Here is a 16,964-nt window from a genome sequence, read left to right on the forward strand (position 1 = left end):
GAGACAAAGCCCTCTCTGCTCTGCACAATCTCCATAGGAGACCTCTCTCCTGCCCAACCCAGTCTTATCATCCTAACACCGTTTTGTCCGGCCAGGCTTTCATTCACACACCAGCACAAAGGCGGGAGACAAAGCCGAACTGCAGAGCGAGGCACATCTTCACTTTAGAGGTCATCTAGAATCATACGTTAGCATTTAAGTATTGTATATTTGTGGGAGGCCACTATAGCATAAGTGTACTAAGATATACTAGGAAGTTGTTTCCCTTTAAGTTATTAAGTGGTTTGATAATGCTCCTGGGCCTTCCTCGCAGACTGTAATGAACGGCCACACATATTTCAGCCTGGACCCTCCATTTGAGTGGCATGTCTTTAAAGTGATGCCCATTACTCAGAGTGCTTTAATGTGTGGCTCTCTCATTCAGAGCTTTGTGGAAGTATTGATATACAGTTGTGTTTCACATCTGAAGATGTAGGCATGTCATGACCCTGCATGTTAACACGGACCACTGTTTACAATCAGGTCGATGCCATGAAATTGCACTTCCTTTGATCTGTACCACTACACTCTTAGAAAAAAGGGTTTCCAAAGGGTTGTTCGGCTGTCTCCATAGGACAACCCCTTTTGGTTCCAGGTAGAACGGTTTTTGGTTCCAGGTAGGACCCTTTTGAGTTCCACATGGAACCCAAAAGGGTTCTACCTGGAACCAAAAAGGGTTCTTCAAAGGGTTCTGTTATGGGGACAGAACCTTTTTGGTTCCAGGTAGAACCCCTTTGGGTTCTAGATACCACATGCTTTTCTAAGAGTGTACCACACGTCTATGTATTCCGTTCTTGCATCGTTTCTTACATTTTCTGCCTCATCTGTTGATGAATAGGGTTTGTATCGATTTCATCGGCTACTTTGAACTGATGTTCAAAAAGGTTTCATCTTCTTTGACAGACTGAAGCTTTTGGAGTTTGTTGGTCTGTTTGTTGTGGAAGCCAAAGGCCTTGCAGAGAGGCGGGTTTTCCTTTCGGTTTCATGAAATGAGAATGCATATTTCATTCCGCTTTACTAATTCAGAGAGTTCAATCAAGACTTTCTGTTTTTCAGGAAACAAAGAAGACTGCATCTTTCCCCAGCTTTGTTGATGGTAAGGCACCTCTACATCTGTTTCTCTTGAGTGTGAAATCAAAAGACAAAAATGAATCAAATTCCCCACATCAAAAACAGATATTCCCTGTAAGAGGCTTATATCACTTTGGGTGCAGGGATCTGCTCATTCCAAGAATATTAGATTTGTCTCTCTAATTCAAGCGCCTTAATAACCACTCAAAATCTAGTTGCAAAATGACAGATTATGGAGTATTAAGGAGAGAAAATAATGAGCTTGCAGCTGTTACATGAGATCAGGAGGGAGGGAGGGAGGGAGGGAGGGAGGGAAAACAACCGGTTAATGAGTCTGAAGACAAACAAGAAAGTAAAGAGGAATGATCATATAAAGTGTTCACTATCTTTATTTGGCCAATTTACCTGAGAGCCATCATGTCAGACGTGTCAGTGAGTTAGTCGTCAATGTGGGAGGGCTGTATCTAAGCAGGCCAGTCCCAGGCCTTTGAGTATGTTTGGTTCGAGATGTTTTCAAGGCATTCCTCGCCAGGCCCCTCTCACCACTGGGCAGCGAACAGCAGGGCTGGAGGCTGAGCTGTTCCTTTCTCTCTCTCTGATATCATGACAGTGCATTGTATCCCTCAGAGGTTGTCACAGAGTCTACATATCACACAGCCACATGAATCCCCTGGTGCCTCTCTCAGCTCCCAGCCCACCCGTGGCCATTTTACCGCTCAAGCCTCCGCCGGGATTGTTTCTCTGCATAATACCCAACAGCTACAGAATTTCAATGTTTGATTTATTCAAGTTGTACATACAGAAGGCTACCAATACTCATACGTATGTGGCCTTACAGCTAGAACAACTCAGAGATGTCTTTGTTTTGCAAGAGAAGTATGATCTAATAGCCTTTATCTTCTCCTGCTCCTTCGTTTCTCTGTCCGCCCCTTCTCCCTGTCCCTCTCTGTCAGTTCCGGGGCCCTGTGAGCCAGAAGATCTAATTGATGGCATCATCTTTGCTGCTAACTACCTGGGCTCCACCCAGCTGCTCTCTGAGAGGAACCCGTCCAAGAACATCCGCATGATGCAGGCCCAGGAGGCTGTCAGCCGGGTCAAGGTACGGACAGACAGCAGACAGGCCTTCCATCACACACACACACACACACACACACACACACACACACACACACACACACACACACTGCACCACCCGTTTCAAATCCCGCAAACAGCTTCCCTTCCTTCGTTCCTTTTCATATGGATGTTGTTTTGATCTGGTATATTTTCACCGTGACTCTAGGAACCGTTTTGGAAGATTCAGAGTGAGGGTGTCTGGTGTGTTTGTTTACACCCCAGGAGACTGTGTCCAATCTAGTTGGATTATTTCTACTGTACTGTAGGACGCACTGGTACTGTGTAATCATGTTCCTCCCCAGTGGGTTAGTTTACAGTCCTTTCGCTCTGATTTAATGATGCCCTGTAGAGGAAACAACACCTTAAGGTATTCATCAATCATCTTTGATCTTTCTAGTTCTAGTATATCTTGTATAAACTTTGTTCATGTTTCAGGCATATATAAAACCTGATGGAGACTTCAAAGCTGGTACAGAGTATTGGCATAACCGCTGGAAACCGTTTTAATTAGTACTCTAAGTGGAACCTCTTGCTGTAGATGGTCTGCAATCTGGCAGACATAAATACAGTTTTATAAATTGACTTCAAATGTGAGTGCAAGGTGCTGGTCTTTTTAATTCAAGTGAGGTCCAGATTGGCCTATTAAGTCCACATGGACATCAACGCTGTTTATCTCCCCAGTCAGAGCAGTTTGAGATTTGGATTAGCAGTCCATTTGGGCTCCAGTTGGGACAGATTGGGGTAAAGCATGTGTCACATGGTGTTGGTAATGGATTGCTGGCTCACAGAGGTTATGTTTCCCCTTCCATTTCAGTCCCATTTTCTACATGACTTCTCTGCTATGAATACTGATGGAGAGCAGCCAGAGAGAATGGCCATATTCAAAACAGACTCCGCCACTGTGCATTTCAATCACTTCACTACTGGTTGGCTCTCAACTAGCTCTGGAGTTATGATTGCTTTTGGCAGTCTAGCTTTTGAAAGGCCATTTATGCAAGGGCCATTTTCCCCTCAGTCTGATCACCGAATGATCACAAGGGCCATTTTACCCTCAGTCTGATCACCGAATGATCACAAGGGCCATTTTCCCCTCAGTCTGATCACCGAATGATCACAAGGGCCATTTCCCCCTCAGTCTGATCACCGAATGATCACAAGGGCCATTTTCCCCTCAGTCTGAACACCGAATGATCACAAATATAGTGTTTGCACAGAATGTTCTTGAGTGAGTTCATGTGTGCTGACAATGTATTTTTGAGACCAGAGACAAGGAGACGCTGTACATGACTTTAGGAGCTATACCTATCGGATCAAAGAAAATACAGCCCAAGATGATACGCCAGATGTTCATGAGTTGTCCAGGAACCATACGTTTCCTCTCCCTCTCATGAAAACATGGACTGGGCTGTATCGTGAATATTTTATAACCTAACTCGGTGGTCCACTGGCACTTGGCTGGGATCTACTTTTAGAAACATCCACCTGTGGCAAGGCCAGCCAGTCACTGCCAAGCAGAGATGGGAGTGTATGTTAGCTCAGTGGGTCAGATTGACCCACAGCTCAGTGTGACACAGTGGCACACTCTCTTGTCCAGCAGCAGTCTGCTTCAGCGGGCACAAGACTGGGGCAGGTGACCCTCCCATCTGAGACAGCTGCCAGCTTTCCTTTGGGAAATGCTGGCATCTTTTGGAGGGATATTTGAGTTGTGATGGGCCCCTGCCTCTCTTCCACTGCTGCTAGGATCTGGCTCCATCCATCCATCCCAGTGACCAAAAAAAATCCTTCCGTTCTCTCGCTACCATCGAAGGCCTTTGTAGATGATACCATGGCAACGCTTAACTGAGCGTTTTCTTCGTCATTATTTTTACGTTGGCTGTTCAGCTGTGGAGGAGGCCATCGGGAAGCATGCCACTTGTTCTCTCCCCTCATCTGAGGAGGAACTACAGATGTTTCTCTCCACAGATGAATTGGCCATATGTCTCTCTGGAGGTAGGGGATGATCGGGCTCTGTTATGTGTTGGTAGCTACCAGTTCTTCACACACCAACCCCTGAACACTGGGACTGGGCAGGGTGCTCTGCGCTGCCTGCCTCCCTCAGTTTCATTTTATGGTTCTCATAAACCCACAACCCACACACAGATTAATTACACTGCTGTCCTCAATATTTAGTCCACTGCTACAGAGAACAAACAAACGTAACATTGCAGGTAAATAGCACGCCGTCGTAGGTTTTATTTATACAGACCTTTTTGTCTCCCCTCATGTTGATGTAATATTTATGCAGCTTCATTGCCCACTCCTTTTTCTGACTGCCTTGATTTGATGCAGTGGGTGTAGCTGGATGTAGCTGGATGACTGCCTTGATTTGATGCAGTGGGTGTAGCTGGATGTAGCTGGAGGACTGCCTTGATTTGATGCAGTGGGTGTAGCTGGATGTAGCTGGAGGACTGCCTTGCATTAGGAGGGCTGAAGGTGGCGCAGTAAATGTGTAACAAACAACCCAGGATCATCCCTGAAGGCCATTCTCTGCTCTGCTTCCCATGCAAACACAAACAAACTGACTAGTTTGAGAGGCAAGATCCTGCCCTCTGCTCTGTCTCCCAGCAAATGGTGAAGCGGTAGAGAGAGTGCTGACCCTTCCTCTGGCTGGCTTGCAGAGAGCTGTGGTACCAACTCTCTCAGGCAGCCATAGTAACGGAGTCTATCTGACTGATGATGGATGGGACTGGAACAGATGAACCAGCTTCAGCTCAGGGATCACAAACAGAGGGCCTTTATGTGTCTGGACTTCACCACACCCTCCTTCTGGTCCTGTGCAGTTGACATACAGCGTTAAGGTATTTTTGTGGGGCTCAGTGTTGGGAAAGGGGATACCTCGTCAGTTGCACAGGATGTGGGAGATTAACTGAATCTGTATCTTAACTGAATCTGAATCAACTGAATTAACTGAATCTGTATCTTATCTGAATCTGATTCAACTGAATTAACTGAATCTATCTTAACTGAATCCGAATCAACTGAATTTACTGAATTGGTGATTTCTGGTCAGCCACCCTACAGTAGGTTTCTCAATATGTTTTTTTTAGACCATTTGAAAACCACTCAGTCACCAACTGTCAGTTTTGACATCCCATTTCTCAGTGGGATGGTGACGGACGTCAATACAGGACTAAATCATTGTGTTGCCTTAAATTACATGTCAAGTCATCTCAGGATGCTGGGCTCTGCTGTAATTCCTCACCATTTTCTGAAAGACAGGACAGGAAAGGTATGCCGAGGATGCCTTGCCTTGACTTCACATTTGAACCTGAAGCCCTTTGACAGAGTATTTGCATATGCTACACTCAAGTTCCCTTTTTACTTTGATATTAAGGTATGGTATCAACTCATTTGTGCATGTTTTTATGATTTGCTGTATTCAAAAGAAAAAGAGCAATTATGATCCTTTTAATTGCAGTTTTAATTTGTTTCTGCAGAACACAGCTGTGCCATCGCTCCTCTCCCTCTCAGAGCAATGATACACCTGCTGTTTGGTTGAGTTATTGTCTCTTACTTTCTTTTACTTTCTTTACTTCCTGCCCTCTGTTTTTGCCGCTCCTCCCGTCCCGTGTCTGACGACCCTGTTCTGTCCCAACGTCTCCTCCCAGAGGGTTCAGAAGGCTGCCAAAATCAAGAAAAAGGCGGTGTGTAAAAACAATCTGATCTGATAACAACAGAGAGAAGGGCCACCTTGACTCCACCCTCACCATCCGGCTCCCTGTTCCATCTGTCTGTCTGTCTCATTCTGACTCCACCCTCACCCTCCGGCTCCCTGTTCCATCTGTCTGTCTGTCTCATTCTGACTCCACCCTCACCCTCCGGCTCCCTGTTCCATCTGTCTGTCTGTCTCATTCTGACTCCACCCTCACCCTCCGGCTCCCTGTTCCATCTCTCTGTCTGTCTGTCTCATTCTGACTCCACCCTCACCCTCCGGCTCCCTGTTCCATCTGTCTGTCTGTCTCATTCTGACTCCACCCTCACCCTCCGGCTCCCTGTTCCATCTGTATGTCTGTCTCATTCTGACTCCACCCTCACCCTCCGGTTCCCTGTTCCATCTCTGTCTGTCTGTCTCATTCTGACTCCATCTCTGTCTGTCTGTCTCATTCTGACTCCACCCTCACCCTCCGGCTCCCTGTTCCATCTCTCTGTCTGTCTGTCTGTCTCATTCTGACTCACTCTGAGCCGTGGAGTTTGAGGAGGTGACTAGAGTTATGATGAGAATCTCCATAATCCCACTCCATCTGATTACCCTGCATGCATCACTGAGAGGCTGGACTGTGTGAACTCTGGGAACATCCCTGCAGCTTGTGCTGTGAAAATCAGAGCCAGCAAACATGAAATCCATTGATGATATTGATGATGCAAAGAAATATTCTAGCCTACACAGAATTACTACACATTATAATTTAATCTATTAGACATCAAATGGATTGCTTCATTATATATTGCATATTTTAAAAACATGTAAATTATGCTGCTCATTATACACACATCAGTTCTTAGATAATTAACCTAAATCAAATGTGATTGAATTAACACGCAGTACGTGGTGATTAGCGTGAATGTAAACCACATGCCTGGGACTGGTATTCACACACATCCGGCAGCTTGTAATGGCTTAGCTAGCACTGCCATGTTGCGCCCACTCTCATCTGTGCCAACTCTCAACACACCAACATCATGTCAGACCTATTGATGTAAAGCCCCAGAGCCAGTCCGTCCCTCTGTGACTATATGACCTGCCCTCACTGCTGCTGCCTCAAATCCCTTCCACTCTGCTCTGATGTGGATGCTGACCCTGTCTGTCACAGAGATGGCTGTTTTTAATTCCACATGTATTCCATGCAGTCATGCATGCGCAGTCACATGACCATTTATCATGAAGATTCATATTATTAATCACCTAGTCCCCATTGTATAGATATAGTAGCCTTCAGAGACCCATTTTGTGTGGAACAATGTGAGCATGACCACCACTCAATAAACAACAACAACATCCTATGGCAATGCTACTAACCAATCCTTTAGTAGATATCAATGTGTTACAATGTGTTATAATTCAGATTATGAGATGGAATATGAATGTACATTTTATGGCTGTTCTCTATGGGCGTAGCCATAGTCCAGCACTGACTGAACACCTACTTTAGGCTTGCCAGGAGTTTGCTGGGTCCCAACCTACATGATTTATGAAATAGCTTTAAAACTGTTCTCAACGGGAGATTAAAGTGTGCAGCCTGTTAACCGTGGGCCCTTGGTGAGCTCTCCTCAGCCCCCGGCCAGGGTGCTTAGAGAATGTGCACCCGGGCCGCTCTCTCCTGCCTCAGGGGGGACTCTGACACACCTGTCTCTCTTTTGTCTCCGTCCAGAGCCCAGAGGGGGACGCACAGACACTGACAGAGGTGGACCTCTTCATCTCCACCCTGAGGATCAAAGTGCTCAACGCAGACACACAGGTGAGTAGAGGTCCTGACTCCAGCCCTGACAGGACCAATCCGATGCAGTGGGGCCATAGCCACACAACTCCTCTCGGTGGCCTTTGTGACAGATTTTGGGTGATCATTTATTTATTTAATATTTATTATCTGATCTCCCTCTGACTGAGGATTAGAAAAAATAAATGAAATGTTAAAGCCAGAAAGCCTCTATAGACAGCTGTCAATAAAGTGGGACGTAGCAGGAAGATGAAAGCTAGTTTTAAACACTGGGTTTCCCAACACATTTGATTCCCAACCCATTTGATTCCCAACTCAATCCATCTACAATATTAATTAGTCAGAAATCATCTCACCTCCAAAGCCAAATTGTTTAGGACATACAGTACATGCTTGACACGTGGCTTTGAACAGTCATGCAGTTATAAATGAGGTAGAGTGTAGCACTTTACTCTTGATGTCATGCCTCAATGTCTTATGGGAAACAATATTTTCCAATGTGAGAGGGTCAGCCGTAGTGTTAACAGTGATATCTCTGATGTAGACTAGAGTGCCAGCCGACTGACTGTGAACAGAATGTGTGTCCCTGTCGTTGAGTTGCAGTCCGACTGAACAGAACAGCAGTGTGTGGGCTGGCTGCCTGGCACAGCCCACTGTAATGTGCTGCAATGCAGTGTCTCTCCATTCCACTCCCTGCCTGGCACAAGGCTACCTGCTTCCCGCAACCTTCGAGATGGGAAAAGTCTGGATTTATGGGGGTTGGTTAGTTGGTGAGAGATTGAAGTCAGAACTGCTCTTTCATAAGTTGCAACACAATGGAATTTGCATGTTATTTTTCTTATTTACGATTCCAATTCTACCACTTCCTAGATGGAATAATGTCATATTTCATACACACTCTGAACATTTGTGCCGTGAATGAAAATTTAAGAGCAATCCTATTGAATAATCTTTTTAAATAATCCCCAAACATGCCTCGGTTCAGCCCCTGCTGTCTGTGTGTACCAGAAGGGATGAGAACATTGGAGAACCACAGGTTGATTAGAGGTGTGATTCCCACGCCTTGGTCTGCTACGGAGCATATGGGCTGAGTGGAAATGCATGGAGTTCTGCCACTCTGTTGATGCTGCTCACCATGAGAAAGGTGAAAGGCTGTAGGCGCAGCATGCACAGACAAATTGGATCGTTAATTCTGCTGACGGACTAATGATGTTTCGCTGAAGAGCGTGCAGGACGGAGCTGAGCGATCCCGCTCCTCCTACGGCGCTACCAGACACTCGTGTGAAGATAAGCACCTTGTCATACTTCGCCTGAAGCTTTTGCAAAACACAGTGTGTTTATTTTACTCGAAGCGTCAATTGTAATAGAGTTGTTAGGTTCTAATTCTCAGAGTAAAACACTCAACGGACATTTATAAAAGCTTAACCAAGTTTATTCTGCCCATACAGCTGCATTCAGAGAAAAACAATTTCACTCAAGTACTGATATTTAAGTGTTCCTCATAGGCTGAGTCTCCTCCTACCTATCTGTACAAACGTCATTCTTACTGATAGGCAGGACACTAGTGATACGGGCCATAAACTTTTATTTCTCCCTTAAGCTGACCTGACTTCAACCCCCCTTCATCACTAATTCATGGCTCTCTCCCCTTATCAATGCCTGCCACATGTAATCGCTTCCCTTCACTCAACACATTCCAAGCTTAGTTGCCCCCACTATATACCTTCCTCCTATAACCATTAACTTCTGGTGTAGACCCTCTAAACCTCAGCACTCAATCACTGGCATGAATAACTATATTTCCTATTCTCAGAACCCAACACAGTATATAGTTTAGTATTTTTATACTGGTGTATTAGTACACCTGTTACGGTGTGTTCGGTCTTCATAGTTGTTCGTTGTTTGTTGCTGTGGTGGCGTACACAGGAAACTATGATGGACAACGCCCTGCGCACCATCTCCTACATAGCTGACATTGGGAACATCGTGGTGCTGATGGCGAGGCGCCGCATGCCGCGCACAGCCTCCCAGGACTGCATCGAGACCACACCTGGAGCCCCAGAGGCCAAGAAACAGTACCGGATGATCTGCCACGTCTTTGAGTCTGAGGACGTAAGTCAATGTGTGTAAATGTCTGTGATCTGCCCCTTGAGGCTAATATCAAGTGGTAGAATGGATCAGGACCAGGTGAAAGGTTAGGCACAGGACATGTTTCTAAATGTCGAGGTAAGGGGTTGTGACTGATTCAGAGATTAGTCACAACAACACATTATGAACGACATGTTCACCAGTAACACCCTCTGTGATACGTTGAGCTGGGAGGATCCACCTCTGATAGGCCAGTCTCTCTGCCTGTCTCCTCCCCTAGCCAGTGTGCGTCTGCCCCTGCATTGCAGTTGTCCCTCTCTCGCCATTTCTCCATGTCTAATTAGCTGGTGTGTTATAAAGGACAGTCAGTCTGAGTGTTGACACACGAGTCATTTAGCCTCCGTGCAGAAGGGGAAATTATATATGTCAATGCCTCTCCCGACAGTGTCTTATTACTGTCTACCTATTATGTGGTAGGACTGATCCTTGATCTACCGGTCTGGATAAGGGCAACGACTAGCTTTACTGTCCTCGTTCGTTGTGGGCAGGATTGGCTGAGTTAGGGGTAGGGGATTCCTACAACTCAAATAGCAGGTTTATATCGCCATGACAACTTCAATCACTGGTTAACTGCCCCCTCTCCCTCGGCCAGTGCAGAGACATTGCCAATGTGTGATATGCTGTCTGTTACAGTAATACTGCCAATTTTCACCCACACCACAGTCCAGGATGTGCTTCATGTGTCTATCAAAGCCCAGCATGCAGTTGGATGTCAGTTTGTTAACAGGGTAACCACAGCTACCTTCCTTTGAAAACATATTATTCCCTAAAACTGCCTGAGTGAAGGTAGGAGGTAAATATAGGGAAACTGGATGGGAGAGACACATCCCTAATATATGATATGCAATTAGATGACTTTCCTTTTCTTCTCCTCTTTAGATCAGCTTTTTACAATCAATACCTTTGCCATTTTATACGGAAAATGAAGCAATCATTGCACCAGTGATCCAGGCTTCATGATGCTCACCACTTTAGCTGTGCGAACATGTTTTGGTCCATTTAAATGGACCAAATATGTCAGTAATGAAGACATGACATAGGTTTTGACATTTAAATTCAATTTTTATTGGACCTCATATAGTACTTGGCAACAGTGAAGCAATTCCTTATGTGCGTTGATTCATACCACATAAATGAATATTGATCTGCATCCCCCAGTTGCTCTGTGGTGTGATTCTCCACATTGCTGTCACTGTGACAGTGTATTGGAAATGTATTGTTTCTGCCAAATGCATAGCTGGTTTTTTTTCATAGAAATATAATTACTAGAAGGGAAAAACCCTCTCAGACCACAGAAATTTGACTCTTAACACTCATGGGTAAATTATATTTTCTCTCTTCTCATTGGCTCTCCAGGCCCAGCTCATAGCCCAGTCGATTGGGCAGTCATTTAGCGTGGCTTACCAGGAGTTCCTGAGGGCCAACGGCATCAACCCAGAGGACCTGAGTCAGAAGGAGTACAGTGACATCATCAACACACAGGAGATGTACAACGATGACCTCATCCACTTCTCAAACTCTGAGAACTGCAAAGAGGTTTGGCTCTCATTTATCTGTATGAGGTAACTGTATAATGGTGCCTCAGATGCACTGTGCAATCCACTTCTCTGAGGACTTTTGGATGCTCAGACAGTGACCTCTTGCTTAGTAGGAAATAATCTCTGATGAGCAGTGAGGCAGTCTAGTTCTGTGGAAGTACTGCACATGGACTACGCCAATTCCCAGAGAAGCTGACAGTGGTCTTATACCCATCTGGCCCACATTCTTCTGCACGTTGTTTCGGTTCTTCCCACTACACCGTTATATTTCACCTGCCCACAATCGCTTTGACTGGCGGCACTCATCACTCATCATCTCTCTTTCTCTCACTATTGGCTGGCTCCACAGCTGCAGCTGGAGAAGCATAAGGGAGAGATCCTGGGCGTGGTCATAGTGGAGTCTGGCTGGGGCTCCATCCTACCCACGGTCATCCTGGCCAACATGATGAACGGTGGGCCGGCCGCCCGCTCCGGGAAGCTCAGCATCGGAGACCAGATCATGTCCATCAACAACACCAGCCTGGTGGGGCTGCCGCTCGCCACCTGTCAGGGAATCATCAAGGTACATGGACAGGGACAGAGTTCTAGGAAGAGTCATTAGTGCTTATTATGTTGACATTACAGTAATTGTGTAAGACTACATGAATTCTGCAATTTGATCATAATTCTAATGTAAAATAATCCTCTGACTAAACCCAGTGGAGGTTGCAGGATGCCCTCTGCTCTGTCTGACCACTGTGTTTGTCCATCAGGGCCTGAAGAACCAGGTGCAGGTGAAGCTGAACATTGTGAGCTGTCCACCTGTCACCACCGTGCTCATCAAGAGGCCAGACCTCAAGTACCAGCTGGGCTTCAGCGTCCAGAATGGGATTGTAAGTACGATCAGATCAGTCACCACCGCTTAGCCCTGTAGGTTGAATAACACAGGCTGAGATAACAGTCTGGGATTGGTTGAAAAAATACTTTTGATGAGATTCTGGACTTTGTCAATGTCTTTGTCCAACGAAACTTCAGTTCCCTCAGGAGGATTTCAGCTGACATAAACTGAATAGGAGAAGACAGCCCCGTAAATTATTAAAAACATTTTTTATTTTCTCCTTTCAGCTGGTACAGTCATATCTCTAAAGAAACCAATTCTGAGGAAAATAATATTGAATCAAACGATATGACAGGCTGTTAGCCTATAGGTCTGTGTGTATGTGATTTGCATCATGAGCGTTACAAGCTTTGATGAAATGCTGCGCACACATGCTGCGCACACTCACACACGTATTTTAGTGTGTTCCTCATACCACTTTATTCAAGTCTCTGCTGTGTTCAAGTTATCCTCTGTGACACTCCTTAGAGCAATGTTTATATAGTCTGACAATATCCCTTAAAAATCCTATTAAAAGACAAATCCAGATGTAATTACAGTTTTATCTCTCGTGGCTATCGTTGCACCGAGGCTGAAGCTAGGAGCTTTATTGCCTCAGCTCAGTCTGAACTGCCATTTTCCTTGCTACTGCATACAGATTAACCTCACAATGTCATTCACAGAGCTCAAATCTCTCAAAACTCTCCCTATCAGGATCACACGACCAAATCCATGAACGATCCTTGACATTTTAGCAATACAGCTGTTCCAGTAGATTTAATGGAACAACGTTGCATCATTGTTTTATTCCCCTATAGAATTACCCCTGTCTAGTTGCCAATGGGGATGAGTGACTGCCATGAAGGATAATATTCACCTTCTGTTTGTCATCTTCACCCACAGATCTGCAGCCTGATGCGGGGGGGTATTGCTGAGCGGGGGGGTGTCCGGGTTGGCCACCGCATTATTGAGATCAATGGCCAAAGCGTGGTGGCTACAGCACATGAGAAGATTGTCCAAGCCCTCTCAAACTCTGTGGGCGAGGTGAGGTTCAGATACACAGATAGAGTTCATAAAGGAGCTCAGACCACAATCAAATAGTATGAGAATTCACAAAACTAGATTACTGGCCATGGCAGGTACATCTTTGAAAGAGGAATGAGCATAATATGCATTCATCAATACAATCATTAGGCTGTACGTGTGTGCCTCTAAGCTTGATTATTTTCAATAAAGATATTGACAGATAAAATAACAAGCGATAGATGCAAGTGCCGAGCTAAATGTTCGTTTTCTGTCTTTTCCTAAACCAGATTCACATGAAGACGATGCCAGCGGCCATGTTCAGACTCTTAACAGGACAGGAGACTCCTATGTATATATAAACCAAGGACAGATCCCATTTTCCTCTACAGAGCAGCTGTACGCAGTGGTTGTTTACAGTCCAGTTGGAGAGCTCTGGGTGGACCAGACTAGCAGACTAATGAGTGTCAGCCAGAGTGATTACCTTTCTTACTTTTGTGTCGATGACTTATCCTTTTCTGAGCTAACATTCATTCAACTGATACTCCCGATATTTTGCTGATGTTAATACTAAAGAGGGTCATCTGGGCAGAAGGTGTTTACGTTATTTATTTGTGTTGTTTGTGTATTTTGGATGCATCACAATGTATTTTTTATATTCACGTCAATGTAATATTGTACCTGCATATTGTTTCATTTAATTTTCATGTAAATACATATTTTGATAATGTGTCTGAAGTAATGGGGAAGTGTCATGGCTGCTTTGTAAATATTTGTCTTTTCCTGCTGGTTTGATACCAGGGAAAAAAGCCCTTGACCGCTAAAGGACGATTGAAATCCTGTTGTCAATATAGTTTAGATGGACAATGAAAGGGTATTTGGGAGTGACTTGGGTAATATAATTTTGTTAATATACAGTACCAGTCAAAGGTTTGAACACACCTACTCATTCAAGGGTTTTTCTCTTTATTGTAGAATAACAGGGAAGACATCAAAACTATGAAATAACACATGTAGTAACCAAAAAAGTGTTAAACAAATCAAAATATATTTTATATTCTTCAAAGTAGCCACCCTTTGCACACTTTTGGTATTCTCTCAACCAGCTTCACCCGGAATGCTTTTCCAACCGTCTTGAAGGAGTTCCCAAATATGCTGAGCACTTGTTGGCTGCTTTTCCTTCACTCTGCGGTCCAACTCATCACAAACCATCTCAATTAGGTTGAGGTCGGTTGATTGTGGAGGCCAGGTCATCTGATACAGCACTCCATCACTCTCCTTCTTGGTCAAATAGCCCTTACACAGCCTGGAGGTGTGTTGGGTCATTGTCCTGTTGAAAAACAAATAATAGTCCCATTAAGTGCAAACCAGATGGGATGGTGTATTGCTGCAGAATGCTGTGGTAGCCATGCTGGTTAAGTGTGCCTTGGATTCTAAATAAATCAGTGTCACCAGCAAAGCACTCCCACACCTCCTCCTCCATGCTTCACAGTGGGAGCCACACATGCAGAGATCATCCGTTCACCTACTCTGCGTCTCACAAAGACACAGTGGTTGGAACCAAAAATTTCAAATTTGTACACATCAGACCAAAGGACAGATTTCCACGGGTCTAATGTCCATTGCTCGTGTTTCTTGTCCCAAGCTAGTTTCTTCTTATTATTGGTGTCCTTTAGTAGTGGTTTCTTTGCAGCAATTTGACCAGGAAGGCCTGATTCACACAGTCTCCTCTGAACAGTTGATGTTGAGATGTCTGTTACTTGAACTCTGTGAAGCATTTATTTGGGCTGCAATTTCTGAGGCTGGTAACTCTAATGAACTTATCCTCTGCAGCAGAGGTAACTCTGGGTCTTCCTTTCCTGTGACGGTCCTCATGAGAGCCAGTTTCATCATAGCGCTTGAGGGTTTTTGCGACTGCAAATTTTCTTGACATTTTCCATATTGACTGATCTTCATGTCTTAAAATAATGTACTGTCATTTCTCTTTATATATTTGTGCTGTTCTTGCCATAATATAGACTTGGTCTTTTATCAAATAGGGCTATATTATGTATTCCACCGCTACCTTGCCACAACATTACTGATTGGCTCAAACTCATTAAGAAGGAAATAAATTCCACAAATTAGCTTTTAACAAGGCACACCTGTTAATTGAAATGCATTCCAGGTGACTACCTCATGAAGCTGGTTGAGATAATGCCAAGAGTGTGCAAAGCTGTCAAGGCAAAGGGTGGCTACTTTGAAGAATCTCAAATGTTTCTTTAAGACTTTTTTGGTTACTACATGAGTGTTATTTCAAAGTTTTAATGTCTTCTCTATTATTTCTAAACTCAGCAAAAGAGAAATGTTCCTTTTTCAGGACCCTGTCTTTCAAAGATAATTGGTAAAAATCCAAATAACTTCACAGATCTTCATTGTAAATGGTTTTAACACTGTTTCCCATGCTTGTTTAATGAACCATAAACAATTAATGAACATTCACCTGTGGAACGGTCGTTAAGACACTAACAGCTTACAGACGGTAGGCAATTAAGGTCAAAGTTATTAAAACTTAGAGGCCTTTCTACTGACTCCGGAAAACACCAAAAGAAAGATACCCAGGGTCCCTGCTCATCTGCGTGAACGTTTCTTAGGCATGCTGTAAGGAGGCATGAGGACTGCAGATGTGGCCAGGGCAATAAATTGCAATGTCCGTACTGTGAGACGCCTAAGACAGTGCTACAGGGAGACAGGACGGACAGCTGATTGTCCTCGCAGTGGCAGACCACGTTTTGTTCCCTGCAAGACAGGAATGTCAGTGTTCTGCCATGGCCAGCGAAGAGCCAGGATCTCAATCCTGGGACCTGTTGGATCGGAGGGTGAGGGCTAGGGCCATTCCCCCCCCAGAAATGTCCAGGAACTTGCAGGTGCCTTGGTAGAAGAGTGGGGTAACATCTCACAGCAAGAACTGGCAAATCTGGTGCAGTCCATGAGGAGATGCACTGCAGTACTTAATGGAGCTGGTGGCCACACCAGATACTGACTGTTACTTTTGATATTCACCCCCCCATTATTCCATTTCTGTTAGTCACATGTTTGTGGAACTTGTTCAGTTTGTCTCAGTTGTTGAATCTTGTGTTCATACAAATATTAACACATGTTTGCTGAAAATTAACACAGTTAATGTTGAGGACGTTTCTTTTTTTGCTGAGTTTACAATGTAGAAAATAAAGAAATGCCCTTGAATGAGTGTGTCCAAACTTTTGACTGGTACTGTATATCAAGCCAATGCTAGCAGGAGAGGTTGTATGTTTCAAAACGCCACATCCCTTCAGATTTGAACTTTTTCATTTAGCAGAAGTTCAATCTGGTCATGAGGTAAATGTTACAGACTAGTGTGCAAGTGTTTTTTAAACTTCCATATGTCAACACAATGTATTGGACAGCACTCTCTCTCACATTTTAATAACAGTTCATTCAGAACTATAAGCAATGTATGAAACTTGAAAGGGTAGTTTCTATGTGTGTTATGTTCACCTTATGTGTTTCACCCCAACAGAAACTCAGTTGAGTCGATTGTGAATGTATTGTGTTGTAAGAACTGTGTCCATTGCCATAAGCAGTATTAGAATGTCTGTACATAAAGATAACTTTGTCTAGGATTGTGCTCATAAGCGTCATGGTTAGCCACTGCAAATATCCCTCATTCTGCTGTGTCGG

The 16,964-nt window shown here is 44.4% G+C and overlaps 1 protein-coding gene across 1 annotated transcript in view; it reads left to right on the forward strand.

Annotated features, from left to right (window-relative positions):
- Positions 1 to 14,219, forward strand: part of LOC139384395 (amyloid-beta A4 precursor protein-binding family A member 2-like) — an 80,488-nt gene extending 66,269 nt beyond the window's left edge. Inside the window, exons 5-14 of the mRNA XM_071129146.1 lie at positions 1,096 to 1,135; positions 2,064 to 2,209; positions 5,874 to 5,909; positions 7,635 to 7,721; positions 9,627 to 9,812; positions 11,205 to 11,384; positions 11,736 to 11,948; positions 12,139 to 12,258; positions 13,146 to 13,286; positions 13,556 to 14,219. Coding sequence (XP_070985247.1) covers positions 1,096 to 1,135; positions 2,064 to 2,209; positions 5,874 to 5,909; positions 7,635 to 7,721; positions 9,627 to 9,812; positions 11,205 to 11,384; positions 11,736 to 11,948; positions 12,139 to 12,258; positions 13,146 to 13,286; positions 13,556 to 13,627 — 1,221 coding nt within the window. The 3' untranslated portion in view covers positions 13,628 to 14,219. The remainder of the gene's footprint in view (positions 1 to 1,095; positions 1,136 to 2,063; positions 2,210 to 5,873; positions 5,910 to 7,634; positions 7,722 to 9,626; positions 9,813 to 11,204; positions 11,385 to 11,735; positions 11,949 to 12,138; positions 12,259 to 13,145; positions 13,287 to 13,555) is intronic.
- Positions 14,220 to 16,964: the final 2,745 nt, after the last annotated feature.

This window comes from Oncorhynchus clarkii, chromosome 26, assembly GCF_045791955.1.
Source record: "Oncorhynchus clarkii lewisi isolate Uvic-CL-2024 chromosome 26, UVic_Ocla_1.0, whole genome shotgun sequence".
Classification (NCBI taxonomy): Eukaryota; Metazoa; Chordata; class Actinopteri; order Salmoniformes; family Salmonidae; genus Oncorhynchus; species Oncorhynchus clarkii.